The 13,551-nt window shown below is 50.9% G+C and overlaps 5 protein-coding genes across 5 annotated transcripts; 3 read left to right on the forward strand and 2 right to left on the reverse strand.

The window, feature by feature from the left end:
* Positions 1–428: 428 nt before the first annotated feature.
* On the reverse strand, positions 429–2,021 carry BO94DRAFT_470518 (cytochrome P450; the record flags this gene model as incomplete). The annotated part of the gene is made up of 3 exons (XM_025608338.1): positions 429–892; positions 943–1,840; positions 1,887–2,021. 3 exons carry the CDS (start codon positions 2,019–2,021, stop codon positions 429–431), a joined length of 1,497 nt encoding a protein of 498 aa, XP_025465452.1.
* Positions 2,022–2,749: 728 nt separating this feature from the next.
* On the reverse strand, positions 2,750–4,056 carry BO94DRAFT_587596 (Zn(II)2Cys6 transcription factor domain-containing protein; the record flags this gene model as incomplete). The annotated part of the gene is made up of 2 exons (XM_025615837.1): positions 2,750–3,883; positions 3,931–4,056. The coding sequence occupies 2 exons, from the start codon at positions 4,054–4,056 to the stop codon at positions 2,750–2,752; spliced, it is 1,260 nt and encodes a 419-aa protein (XP_025465453.1).
* Positions 4,057–6,328: 2,272 nt separating this feature from the next.
* Positions 6,329–7,245, forward strand: BO94DRAFT_419718 (FPP/GGPP synthase family protein; the record flags this gene model as incomplete). Its single annotated transcript, XM_025607396.1, has 2 exons — positions 6,329–6,721; positions 6,793–7,245. Coding segments are annotated over 2 exons (846 nt in total), but the record flags the coding sequence as incomplete, so codon positions are not given.
* Positions 7,246–7,977: 732 nt separating this feature from the next.
* Positions 7,978–10,945, forward strand: BO94DRAFT_587598 (terpene synthase family protein; the record flags this gene model as incomplete). The annotated part of the gene is made up of 4 exons (XM_025615838.1): positions 7,978–8,787; positions 8,841–8,961; positions 9,012–9,304; positions 9,353–10,945. The coding sequence occupies 4 exons, from the start codon at positions 7,978–7,980 to the stop codon at positions 10,943–10,945; spliced, it is 2,817 nt and encodes a 938-aa protein (XP_025465455.1).
* Positions 10,946–11,550: 605 nt separating this feature from the next.
* BO94DRAFT_587599 (cytochrome P450) lies at positions 11,551–13,349 on the forward strand (the record flags this gene model as incomplete). Its single annotated transcript, XM_025615839.1, has 3 exons — positions 11,551–11,771; positions 11,824–12,525; positions 12,593–13,349. The coding sequence occupies 3 exons, from the start codon at positions 11,551–11,553 to the stop codon at positions 13,347–13,349; spliced, it is 1,680 nt and encodes a 559-aa protein (XP_025465456.1).
* Between the last annotated feature and the right edge of the window lie 202 nt (positions 13,350–13,551).

Here is a 13,551-nt window from a genome sequence, read left to right on the forward strand (position 1 = left end):
TGTGGCTCCGAGTTTTGCATTGAAATTATATATTTTGGGTGTGCATTCCCTTCATAGTCACCACGCCCAGGGAAACCTCAAAAAACCAATCCACATTGACAATGATTTGATTCTATACATGGTCGGTAGCAACTCTTCATGTCTGCAAACTAATAAATGAAGGAAGGTGTGATGAGTAGCGTTGGCCGCCGTTACAGTAGATCAGGTGCTTTCTGTATTGGGTCTAGTGCCTGCACATTCCGCCTAGGCTCTACCACCCCACCCCTCTTAACTTCATCACCATTGTGTTGAAGCAGGTCGACTAAAATTGTCTTTGCTATATGACTGAATCCTAAATCCACGAACCTTCAGACCCATACATGTGCTACATCAACCATCAGTCATATACCCTTTCCCTTCGTCTCTTTCTTCCCATGACTGACAAAAGATCATGCTCCAAGGGTGCGAAGATTCCGGGAGAGCTCATCTCCAACAGCGCGCTTGCGGAAGAGTAGCCTCGCTGCGGGGTCAGGGACAAGATTCTCAGCCACTAGCAAGTTGTCCGGACGCGTCTGCCCATCCGGCAAGCGGATCTCGAACCGAAGAAGCAGGTTGCACAGGAGCAGCTTCGCCTCGCTGCTGGCAAAGAAGCGTCCCGGGCAAGCGTGCTTTCCGTGGCCAAATGGCAGACTGGTCGAGTCAGTCATCGCCAGCTGATACCGGTGGGCATTCTCTGGCTTCTGCCGCAACCGTGCATAGCGGAAGGGGTCGAAGCTGTCGGGATCGCCGCCGCCGGGGAGATAAGTTGGGTCGTGGAGCATTGCGTCCGTCGGCATCGCAACATGAGTGTCTTTTGGGAGTTTGATTCCATCGGAGAGCGTTATTGGGGTATTCAGCACGCGGTCGAATGTCACTGTTCAGTCAGTCGCTATCGTTAAGTGTTCCATGTACCGTTTGACTTACTTAGGAAGGTTGTGTTCATCCGCTGAGACTCTTTGAGAAAGCTATCCAGGTGTACCATCTTGTGAACCATCGTCCTCTGAAAATTACCGCCCTCGCGCAACACGTGTGTGATTTCGGCCAGAAGTGGTTTGAGATACTGTGGGTGGGCGCAAAGGTCGAGCAGGAAATGCGTGGTTAGGATGCCGGTTGTCAGGACGGAGGCGTCGCTCACAAATAGCAGCCGATGGGCTAGTTTGTGCGGAAATGCATCAGTCCCGGTAGCCTCGTCCATCATCCATTGCAGGAGATCATTCGGCTTCTCATACGCAGTTCCTTGCTGCGCCTCGGTCGCTCGTCGGCGCTCAACGAGAGCCCCGACCAGGCGTTTGGCTGTGGCAAGATCCGACCGTGCACGCCAGTAGAACGGGATCATGGGCGCTACGATCGGGCGCAACCATCCAGGGAACATACGGAGCGTCATGGAGGTTGCAAACGCATGCCCGCTATGCTTCACGCTCGCAGACAGCCACTCTTCTTTTCGGCAAAGCTCCGGGCCTGCAAGCACACGGGCAGACAGCCGACCGACGAGACGTGCCAGAAGATCCTGTACGTTGACCGATACCCATTCGTCGGTACGACAATCGGGAAGCTCTGCTTCCAAGGCAAACTCTAGCTCCTGCTGCAGCTGGGGCATTATTGAGACCAAGTTTGGAGTTAACCGTTGTTGAACAATGTGCACGTGCAAGCGGCTTTCCATGATGATGTTCATACCAACGTAGTGACCCAGTCCTTTGGTGAAAAGTGCTTTAGGTGGGCTAACCTTTTCCTCTGGGACATTGCGGAGTTCATCGATATATCGATTGGGGAGGAGGACCACTTCAAGGCCATTGCAGCGGACTTTGAAGATCTTGTCTCGGAACTAGGTGTCGGGTTAGCAGGGATCTCTTAGGACTGGAGGAGCTCACATTTTTGTATCCTGCTCGGAGCATACTCCTGCCTTGTGTTGTGAACCGATAGCCTACAAGCCACGCGGGCTCCAGTACAGATCGGTGACCGACCATTGGGGCTTTGACGCTTCGCGTCCCGATGGACCTGAGCATGTAGACGACCCAAGCGAGCAGAGCGAGGGGAAGGAGCAGCCCAAACTGGGTCTCAACCACACCATTCTGGGGTAGCTTGAGTAGCGATGCCGTGGGCACAATGCCGGTGAAGATTTGTTCAATCATGGTGATGGTGTGGAAGCCGTGTGATGGTTACTGATTGTTGTCTTAGGAGTCCTTGACTGGAGGTGAAGAGATGGATGGAATTCACAAGGAAAACTACGACCACCTTATGCCACTCATTACGAAGGGGCTTTGGGCAAGCTGATCTGGCGATGGGAAGATTTACTAGCAAGCGACCTGCTTGGCCAGAGCCTGATGGCCGCCTGTCAGACACGTCGGGTTGCCGGATTTGTCGAAGCCCGAAAGTATGATCCTGCATTTGACTCGCGAAACCGTTGCCTGGGCCATATAAGGCACGACTGCGTGGACACTGTTCCGTGGAACGCCAAAAAATGAATCATGGGTCGGAATACCCGATTCAGCATGTATGAATATCGTTCGATCGCTAAGTGGCTATCATGAAGAAGAGCGACTGCCTGCCATATCACCTACTGGCTTTATTCGTAAGTACGAGGATGGGCAGTGGCTGTACAGTGTTCCGTCATTGTCGCTTGGAACGACAGCCTACTGCAGTGATCAGGGTCAGACATATGCAGACCTAGAGGGTTTACTCCCGAGCGTGTGTAGACGACAACCGGCACATTTATGATTCGTTGAAAGAAATTCTACAGAGACAGAATACGCTTCACGCGTTCCTGCAACTCCCGAGTCCCTCCCCTATGTGCTGGCCAGCCTTCTTCGGGGACCACTTTGTCCAATCTAGTTACAAATGCATCCAACCTTGCTGCCCGGGCTCGGAGGAGGCTTCGGAGCATGACATGTTGGTCATCGGCGTCCAGACACCAGCCCTTGAGCCCGTGAGCTTGAGGTGACTGATCCCACGGACTACTTGTATTGCTGCCATCGCTGCCACTGGTCTCCATGAGCCCGGTGTCCGAGCCCGCTGACCCTGAGGTCCACGACGGCCTGAGCAGTGGTATTCTGTCAGCCGATGACGGACCCTGTCGTGGGTAGTTTGAGTCCCTCTGTGGAGTGGATGCAAGGTGGGGTCGATGATAGACAGACTCCAATGTCCCAGCTATTTTTCGACACATGGAAATCAAGAGCATGACGTATTCGTGTCGCATGGTGCATTGCTTGCACTCTAGTAAGGACTCGCAAGCGACTAAAGCTAGCTTGAGGTGCTCGAGGATATCACCGGTCGCATCTCTATGACCGCGCTTTGGGCCCCAGACGAGATTGACCTCAATCATCTCATATATTTGGACTGCCGGTGTGAAGCAGGAGTGGTCATGCTTTGCGCCGGCAACAAAGACCGCGGGCTGGGGTGTGTCCTTTCCGACTGGGACCGTGAAATTGTGGTCAAAAGAGTATGGGGATACCGATGGTGACGAGGACCCAACCATTGACCATTCTGTCGCAAAGAAGGGATTTGGGCTGTCCATGTAAAGCAGCGGTTCCCCTGACATTGTGTTCTGTAGGATTGGCACGCCGTCAAGCCCGACTGTGCTTCCCTGAGTCGCTTCAAATGAGTCCGATGTGTCCCATGAGTCTAGTGAACACAAGGACTCTAGCTCAGCAAGGGTAACAGTCGGGTACTGGTGATCGTATGTCTGCTTCTGAAGATTGTCCATAGACACATCCAGCGCATGTCGCTCCCCTTCAGCCAGCAAGCCCTTATTTTTGTCAGGGATACTTCTGGTATCTCTGCCGCGAGATTGTGCTGTCCCTGAATAACTGCAGGGGATCTTGCGAGCCTCGCAGCGTCGACACCCTTCAGGCTCGCCCGTGCATTTGAGCTATCGTCATGTGAGTGACCTCCTGGTACAAACCGTGTAGAGCTTACCTTGCTCGATCTACAATTTCTGCATGCCACCTTTCCCAGGTTTCGTTTTGGCTTCAGAAATGGCGGAGATGTTCTCTCCAGTGAGGAGCGATCGTCGGTCTCGTTGTATTTGAGCGTGCAAAACATGATATCCGTAGCTTGCAATCTTGATACGACGACCTCCGAGGTTCTGATCATTAAAGCTCCATCCCTAGTCCTACAGCCTTGTCATCTTCCCCCAAGAGGTAGCCTGATGACATAAGCACATGCCTAGGGTTAGGCCACCTTTCACGGGGGTTGCCGCGGCTCGACAGCATATCCCTATCGCCTATGATGAGCCTAGTGACATTATCAGATTATTAATACGACTATATTCGATCGTTTCATCAAGGAACCCCTCTTGCCATCGGGGAAGCGTGGTTCTCAGGACATGCATGACTGGTACGGTTCCACTCACGAGGCGCAGATGGAACGGCGCCAGCCTCGTGGGGCGGGAGCCAAGCAATCCCCACCGGATCCAGCCGACGCCCCAGTCGGGCCCTCCGGAACCAGCAGAATTGATGTGGGGAAGATACGGCCCGGGTCATGGGTGGTCAGGGGGCCTGACGATGCACCTGATTCCTGCGATCTCCGATGCAATGTCGTTACCTTCCAACATTGATTGTATCGTTTGTTCGGCCTCCCCCAATGCAGGAGTTGGGAAATTCCAATCCCTCAGTCAACCTCCTTCCTGGATGGATTTCACTAACCGTACAAAACCAGCGCTTACCCTCCATGAGCAGGCATCCAGAAAACATTAAACTCATAACATCACGTGAATAACTTGACAATGGAACCTATTTTCCGGCAGACCCGTGATCCATCGGCATACGTTGGAGATGATCCCACACCTCAACCGTCTCAACCTTCCTCGGGCTCTCTCTTCAATTGCTCATGGTCTGAGGCTGCCATGGCCGCAATCGTGAGTATTGCATTGGTGTCACAACTGAACCTTGGCCTCAGCTCGGTCCCACTTGTTATTATCGCGATCATATTTGCGATCCACTGCTTTTTATTGGCAGTGTGCTCGGTCGCGTGCAGAATTGTCCGGTATGACCCGTCTCCTGACTCTAAGAGTGACTGATACTTATTGTTAGTTTTATTTCGTCTTACAGGGGACGACATCTCAGACGCCAAGAGACTGCCCACTAGATTTTAGATTGGATGATATTTAGCGTCGCTTTGTTTTGATGTTCTGGCTTTTCAATGCGAGGGTTCCGGAACAAGCGACTATATTTGCTTCCACTGTTGGAATGGACTTTGATTTGAAAGCCTGCCTGTCTCATCGAGCTGTAATATCTATTCATACGCTTTGCAACCCCCCCTCGGTGTATTCGATTGGAAAGGCTATCTTTCCCAAAGACATCCTTTCTAATCCCTAGCAATATTACACCCCCTTGTGCGAATCTACCACCAGGCTTGAAATAGTTGTCAGAGAATAAACCGTGGGAGCGATGCATAATTGGACTCCGATACAGATTTACAAAATCCCAATCTCCTAACATGTGCACTAGATCCCTATGGAAAAGACCTACGTATTCCAATTGGATCTCAGACCTCTTTGAGGTTGGCTTCTACACCAAACAAATGTCCATCCGTGAACCTTGATATCAGTGGCGGTCTGGTTACTTTCCAGGCCACGCTCGCAAAACCAGTATTGCCATCATACTACGATAATCCCTCGCAAAAGAAGTCATAGGCCACCATACTACGTAATCTGACGCGACTATACTTTCACCCACGACAATGCTTACATCGGAGGATCCTGATCAGGATTCTGATCCTGATCCCTTCGGAAACAACTCTACGATAACCTTCCCTCGGACATCGCCTGCTGACTGCATCAACGTGTCTAGACTGCAAAAGTCTCACGATGATTGAGCCTATCGGAGGTACCCATTCATGAAACCCCGGAACCCCCAATGGGCATAGATGATAGAATTTCCCAAATAGACCAAAAGAGATAGCTCTTAGGTTAGTGGGACAATCCCAAGGTGAATAGTTCCAACAATAGATCAGATCGGCCGCCAAATCGAGTAACCCAGGCGCCCGACAATATAGCAAGTTGCCGACCATCACGACCCGTCTGGCCAGGAATAATCCAAAGTCCTTACCAACTCGGCTCTCCGAGAACAGCGTAGTTTATATGATAGCTCTGCATCCTCTTCATACAGCTCTGTACAATAAGCAAAGTAATACCCTGAGCCCACATCACAATCTTCTTCCCTCCATCCAATCTACCAATCCACCACACCTACCTCAATCATCCCCCACAAACCACCATGGGCGACGCCAGCACCCCAAACCACATCCACTCCCCCCCACCATCCCCAACCACCCACCTTCCACCCAACAAACAACCCCCCTCCCACCCCCCGCAACCTGGACCCCCACCAAAGAAACCACCATCCTAGTACCCTACACCTACCTCTCCACGCAACCGGGCAAGAACTTCCGTTCTCAACTCCTCCTCGCCTTCAACGAATACCTGCACATCCCCCCCGAAGCCCTAACAACCATCACCAACATCATCACCATGCTTCACACGGCGTCGCTTCTCATCGACGATATCCAAGATCATTCTACCCTGCGAAGAGGACAACCAGTCGCACATGCGGTATTCGGTGAGCCGCAGACGATTAATTCGGCGAATTATGTGTATTTTCTTGCCTTGGGGGAGGTTATGAAACTGGGGAGTGAGGAGGCGGTGAGGGTTTATGGGGAGGAGATGGTGTGTTTGCATAGAGGGCAGGGGATGGATTTGTTTTGGAGGGTAAGCATTACAACCCCACCCCCTCCTTGGCTTTATTCGGAAAGATAGCTAAAGCTGGGGATTAATGGTAGGATACATACACCTGCCCAACGGAGGCGGAATATCTCGAAATGACAAGCAACAAAACTTCCGCGCTGTTTCGGCTCGCTGTGAGGCTTATGCAGACACAATCACGATCACCCCCTCCTACACCTACCGCCAGGATTATCCTATTGGTGAATACCTTAGGGATCCTATTCCAAATCGTCGATGATTACCGGAATCTCTGTAATAAAAGCTACACAGACAAGAAAGGGTTTGCGGAGGATTTGACAGAAGGGAAGTTTTCCTTTCCGGTGATTCATTGTATTCAGAAAGATAAAGAGAATGGGGAGTTATTAGGAATATTGAAGCAGAGGACGGAGATTGTCCAGGTGAAGAGGTATGCGGTGGGGATGATGCAAAGGATGGGGAGTTTGGAGTATACGAGGGGGGTTATTGGCGCACTGGTGGAGAAAGTCAGGGGGGAGGTTAGGGGGTTGGATTTGGAACTGGGGGAGGGGAGGAGTGGGGGGTTGTTGGAGTTGGTGGAGAGGATGGGGGAGCTTTAGCATATCTAGTAAAATTTGGGGGGTTTCTTGGGGAGGGATGTGGGAGGGGGATAATTCAACATTGTTTCTATGTGGCGTGTCTCAGTGTGCCGGTAATATGTTTCGAAGCGTGGAGCCGGGTGATGAGTAGGGTTCGAGGTTATAAATTCGCAATGCTATCTATATACCAACTGTGCTATTCGGAGTGATTGCAGATTATAGTCCACTCTAAAATGGACTTTGTTTCCCGCTACAAATTACACAATGTCACCAAGGTCTACCAGTAGGCTACGTCTATTGTGTACACTCTCACCTGTGCCCAGGAAAGGTATCCTCGGCCAAGCTACTCACCCACACGTTGCCTGCCGATACACGTGGACCTCGGTCGGAGACCTAACATCTATGACGCCGTGGCACCGGGGCTACCTGCTTGGGACTGTCCGATGGTAAGCCTGATTGCAGCATCGGGACAGCCGACAACCAGGGTTAAGATCGGGGATATAGAGTTTCGACGCACCAATCATGTCTCGTCCCTGTCTGGGAGTACTAGGCCTAAGTACGTCCCCTATAGAATTGTCTAAAGCATACCATAAAACCACAACAAGATGACAGATTGTTAACTACCATCCTTCTTTGATTCAATTTCACAGTAGTAACTAGCTTCTTCATTGTTCCGCAACAAGTAAAATGGGCTCCATCTCATCCGACAACGAACTAGTCAGCGAGGCACGATCGCTGCTCGAGAAGACAGTCCGGTCCTCTGACGAAAAGTACGGCTTCGGAACCCTAACCTGCACTGTATACGATACAGCCTGGGTATCTCTCGTCACGAAGACCATTGATGGTCAGAAACAATGGCTGTTTCCCCAATCATTCGAGTACCTTCTTGGCACACAAGCTGAGGACGGGAGCTGGGCAAACGAGTTGCAAGCTCCGATTGATGGAGTCCTGAATACGGCAACAGCATTACTGTCCCTGAGAGAGCATCGTGATAATCCTCTTCAACTTGCTCACGATCCTAAAGATCTTGATACGCGGATTACCCACGGCGTCACGGCCTTACGTTCTCGTTTGACAACATGGGACGTTTCAACAACGAACAACGTCGGGTTCGAGATCATTGTCCCGTCTATCCTCAAAATGCTCGAAAGTCATGGTTTCGAGTTCGACTTCCGAGGCAAGGAAGCATTGATGAAGATCCACGATGCGAAAATGTCTCGCTTCAATCCAGAGGTGCTGTATAGTACTTCACGCTCTACCATAACCCATTCGTTGGAGGCTTTGATTGGCCGAGTCGATTTTGATAGGCTGGCGCAGCATAAGGTGTTGGGGTCGATGTTCGCTTCTCCGTCTTCAACTGCGGCGTATCTCATGCATTGTTCGAAGTGGGATGATGAGGCCGAGGCATATCTTCGTCATGCTATTGAGGGGTCTGCTGGGAGGAGTAGTGGGGGTGTGCCTGGTGTTTTTCCGACTACGCATTTTGAATATACTTGGGTATACCTCCCCTGGTTTGTTTGGTGATGTTCACTTCTGACGATGCATGTAAGACATTGTCGACGCTGCTGAGAGTCGGCTTCTCGTCATCTGACCTGAACTGTCCCGAGCTAGGGAAAATGGTCAAAGTGATTGTGGATGGATACGAAGGAGGAAATGGAGTGATCGGATTGAGTAAGTGACTGAGCTCTGGGTCATTGACACCCGCTAACAATCCTATGTAGTGCCAGGAATCCTAGCCGACGTCGACGACACAGCCAAGGGCATCACCGTGCTCAGCATGCTCGGACACCCTGTCAACAACTCTGTTCAGAGAATGATCGAGGGTTTTGAGCAGCCCACTCACTTCCGCACCTATCCCGGAGAAAGAGACCCGAGCTTCAGTGCTAACTGCAATGTCTTGCAAGCTCTTCTGCATCAGCCAAATCCCTCGTACTATGCCGCACAAATATCCAAGATTGTGGGGTTCTTGTCTAAGTGGTGGTGGAACGCTGATAATGGCTTAGGGGATAAATGGGTATGATTACTCCACAGGTTAAGATACCATCCACTGATCGTATGACAGAACACCAGCCATCTTTATTCATCCCTGCTCTTGGTAGAGTCTCTAGTGCACCTCTTGTTCCTCGTTGAACAAGGCGGGTTAAAATTTCACATTGACCCCAAAGTCCCCATTGTTCTGTTTCAAGCGTGCCTGCGCCCGTTGTTGGACCAAGAAAGCAATGGATCTTGGGAGCAGTCAGTTGAGAAAACCGCTTACGCAACGTTACTTCTCGCAGAGGCCCGATGCGTGTCATTTTTTGATCCCATTCGTGAATGGGTGGAGACCGCTATTGAAAAGGGTGTTGCATTCCTCTCCTCGACGCGCACTGATTCCCTCACATACCTCTGGTCGGACAAAGTTAGCTACACATCACTCACCTTGACGGAGACATACGTATTGGCAGCACTAAAGTCTGCTCGCAGTCCTCGCGACATATCAGTGGGTTCCTCGTTAGCCAGCATTCCGGCAGATATCGCCAAACGGGTGAAGCTATTCCAAAAGACGCCACTGCTGCAGTGGCTTCCAGACGCAGAATTGCAAGCCTCGATGATTGAAGCACTTCTTTTCCAGCCATTGCTGGGTATCTCCGTATTGGAAATCCTTCCACGGGATATGGTCAAGGGCGGCACCTATCCGGCCATCATCCCATTTACTTGGACGAGCTGTAATAACCGGGCGCGGTTTCATGTGTCTCCCTCATATTTGTATGAGATGATGGCTCTATCCTTTTATACATATCAGGTAGATGAGTTCATGGAAGCAGTCGTCGCTCCTGCCTTCCAGGGCCGCATACCAGAGCTTTGCCAGCTCATCCGAACTGCAGTGGCACAGGGTACCGCGGATGTAGAAGGAGACAACGACATTCTCTACACCCAAGAGAATAATCACCTTCCTCCGTCGACTGATCACGAAATATTCGACCTGCTCCGCCAATTCGTCAAAGTCATCATGGGCAACCCAATCATCCGGGCAGCAAGTCCCTGGGACCGTGATGCCCTCCAACGCGAAACCCAAGGCTATCTGCTTGCTCAATCAGCACAGATCGAAGACAGCGATCAGTTCAAAAATCAAGGCACGTCAGCCTCCATGGGTCTCTCCTTTTACAACTGGGTCCACAACGTCTCGTCATACCACATCGCCTGTCCGTTCTGTTTCGCATACTCCAACTGTCTAATGGGCGCAGCTTTGACCACATCCACCAACCGCGATTGCTTCTCTACAGGGACGGAAAAGTACCTCGCTGAAGATGTTTGTGCTCATTTGGGCTGCATGTGTCGTATGTATAATGATCTTGGGTCTTGGGCTCGGGACCGCGACGAGGGTAATTTGAACTCGGTCCATTTTGCTGAGTTTGGCAGTCAGGATAAGGATGAGAGTGCCAAGAAGGCGGAGGTTTTTCAGCTGGCGCAGTATGAGCGGGAATGCTGGAAGCAGAGCTTCAAGCAGCTTGAGGTGGCGATGCGCGAGGGAAAGAAACCAGAGGAGGCGATGCTGGGGAGTCGTCGGGCGCGGATTGTTCGGTATTTTTGCGATGTCACGGACATTTATGGGCAGATTTATGTTCTTAGGGATATTTCGAGTCCGATTGAGGCGGGGATGAGGGTGAAGAATTAGTTGTGCTTTGGTTTAGTTGGAGTTATGTCTAATTGTATGGTTGTGAGTAAGATATATATGGAGACAATTCACATTCAACTACCATCTACCTTGATTATCATAGCGGTAGGAGCATTCCTCTACGTCGAATAGATAACAGGCCCGTTCAAGACAACGCACCACCCAAAGACCGACAATTTTCATGTCCCATTCTCCAAGTAGTAGCTAGCCCTAACCAGCTCACAAGGCCAGGTTCGGATGCTTGTCCGGCCAGTGAGGATCAATTGCTCAGTTCGTAGTCTCGGTAAAGCAACAGTCTTGGTATCACCTAATCATTGACGTTGCCAAAGCTATACATCCCATCGGCCATATCTGTCAGCAATGCGGCGTGGCCCAAAGCATCTTCGCCGATCCGGCTGCCCCGTTTCAAGGCGTGCCGATATTGCTTGGGACTGTCGATACCCCGAAACCTAACCAGCAGATGTCTCACATCAGCCAAGTCTAGGCATTCTACTCAGATAATCAAAGAAGACACTAGATCACTAACAAGTTCTGCTCTCTTACTGACTCTCTACTGTTCAATATCGCACTACCACTTCAGTAGCAACATAGCGAAATACTTCGACATGACATTGGACAATCTACTTTACGAAGCAAGCTATCCAGGCCTAGCAGCACTGCTGGTCCTCTTCTGCACAATCTTCATCTGTACAACCATATATTTCCGTCCCAGAATTTCCCAGGATGAAGATGGACCATCCATCCCCTCAGCCCCCTACTGGATTCCCGTCCTCCGAAACACCATCCCCTTCCTTTTCAACTCTCACCAATACCTAATCACCCTCCGGTACGTCCCCCATCCCCACCCCCAGTGCCCAAACATGCACTCACATCTCTAGCCAAATATTCGGTCCCTCCCCCATTTCTCTCTCCATAGCCGGTCAGAAAATCACCTACATGCCCCACAGCGACGGCACCGCCACCAAGATGCTCAAATCCCGAGCCCTAACCCAAACACCCCTAATCATCAAACACCTGCGAGACAATTTCGGAATGCCAGAAACCGACCTCCATCTATACTTCGACACGAACGACACCAACCCAAGTCAAGAAGACCACCGCGCTCTACACATACTGCTCAGTGGAACGACCCTAGAAACCTTTGCAGACATAACAGCCACCCAACTGACCAAATCCATCGAGCGGAAACGAGCCCAATGGACAAACTGGGTCGAACTACCAGACCTATATACCTTCGTACGAGACGAACTCTCCCGCGCACAGATGTACGCTCTCTGCGGGGAGGAGATTTTTAATGTAGCTCCGGACCTGATGCATGATTTCTGGGAGTTTGACCGACAACTTCCGAGTCTCTTCAAAGGACTACCGACCTTGCTAATCCCAAAGGCGCGAGCAAGTCGAGATAAAATGCTCGCTCATATTCGCGCATGGCATACCCGTCTTGCAGAATCACCGCCCCCTGACCCCGAAGCAGGATGGGATCACATTCACGGCCTGAGCCTCATGACCTCCCGAAGACATATCTGGCGCGATATGTCCCCAGAAGGCAGAGTCGTTCAGGATCTGGGTCTTATTCGAGCGTATTCCTCCTCCCCCTCCCTTTCCCCCCTCCCTGATTACCGAACAAATAACTAAAGATAGAAAAAGATCAATATCCAACTCTACCGCCGCAACCATCTGGCCCATCCTGTCCACCCTGCACCCGAGCAACAAAACCCTAACACCCCGTATCCTCTCCGCAATATCCCCACACTCCACACCAAACAGCCTGGCATTCAACCGGCAATCCCTATCCACAATACCCCTATTAAATTCCCTGTACCTCGAATCCCTCCGATACAGCACAGCAGTGGCCATAATGCGGCAGCCGAAAGCCCCAAACACTACTATCTCAAACTATACATTCCAGAAATCAAATTCCCTAATGGCATATAACTTCACAGCGCACTACGACAATACCTTCTGGAACGAAGGGGCCTTATTACCAAACAACGCCGAGCGAGAACACCCAGTCACTACTTTCTACCCTGAGCGATTCCTCTCTTACCCCGATGATGAGCTTAGTGGACCTATCCGCCCCTCAAACCCACAGCTCACATCCATGATCCGCGAAAATCCACCCACTTACACCGCGACCGAGGACTCTCATGCAAAGGTAATCACCTCCGAGTTACAGGATTACTTTTTCCCGTATGGAGGGGGAGGCACCATCTGTCCTGGACGACATTTCGCAAAGCAGGGGATTATATTCACACTTGCGTTGATGATTCGGGGGTTTGAGATTGAGGTGCTTGATAAGGAGGTCGTGGAGGAAGTGAGGCCGGATGAGAGGTTTTCGTTGATGGGGAATTTACCGCCTGATAGGCCAGTCAGGGTACGGGTTCGGGCAAGGGGGTTGGATTGATTATGTGGGTTTTGAGATTTTGGGAAGGTGGGGTATGGATTGGGATAGGTGATTTATTCCTTTTATTATGGGGTGGGGTTCAGCTGGTCTGTGCGTGGTGGGAAAGGTTGATATCAGAGACCGTGGTAGAGGATTTGGGGTTGTGAGGAAATAGTTTCAGGCTTTTGAGTTCCTAGATGTGGTTCAAGGATGGGAAGATGTA

The sequence above is a fragment of the Aspergillus sclerotioniger genome (assembly GCF_003184525.1).
Source record: "Aspergillus sclerotioniger CBS 115572 chromosome Unknown BO94scaffold_21, whole genome shotgun sequence".
Taxonomy (NCBI): domain Eukaryota; kingdom Fungi; phylum Ascomycota; class Eurotiomycetes; order Eurotiales; family Aspergillaceae; genus Aspergillus; species Aspergillus sclerotioniger.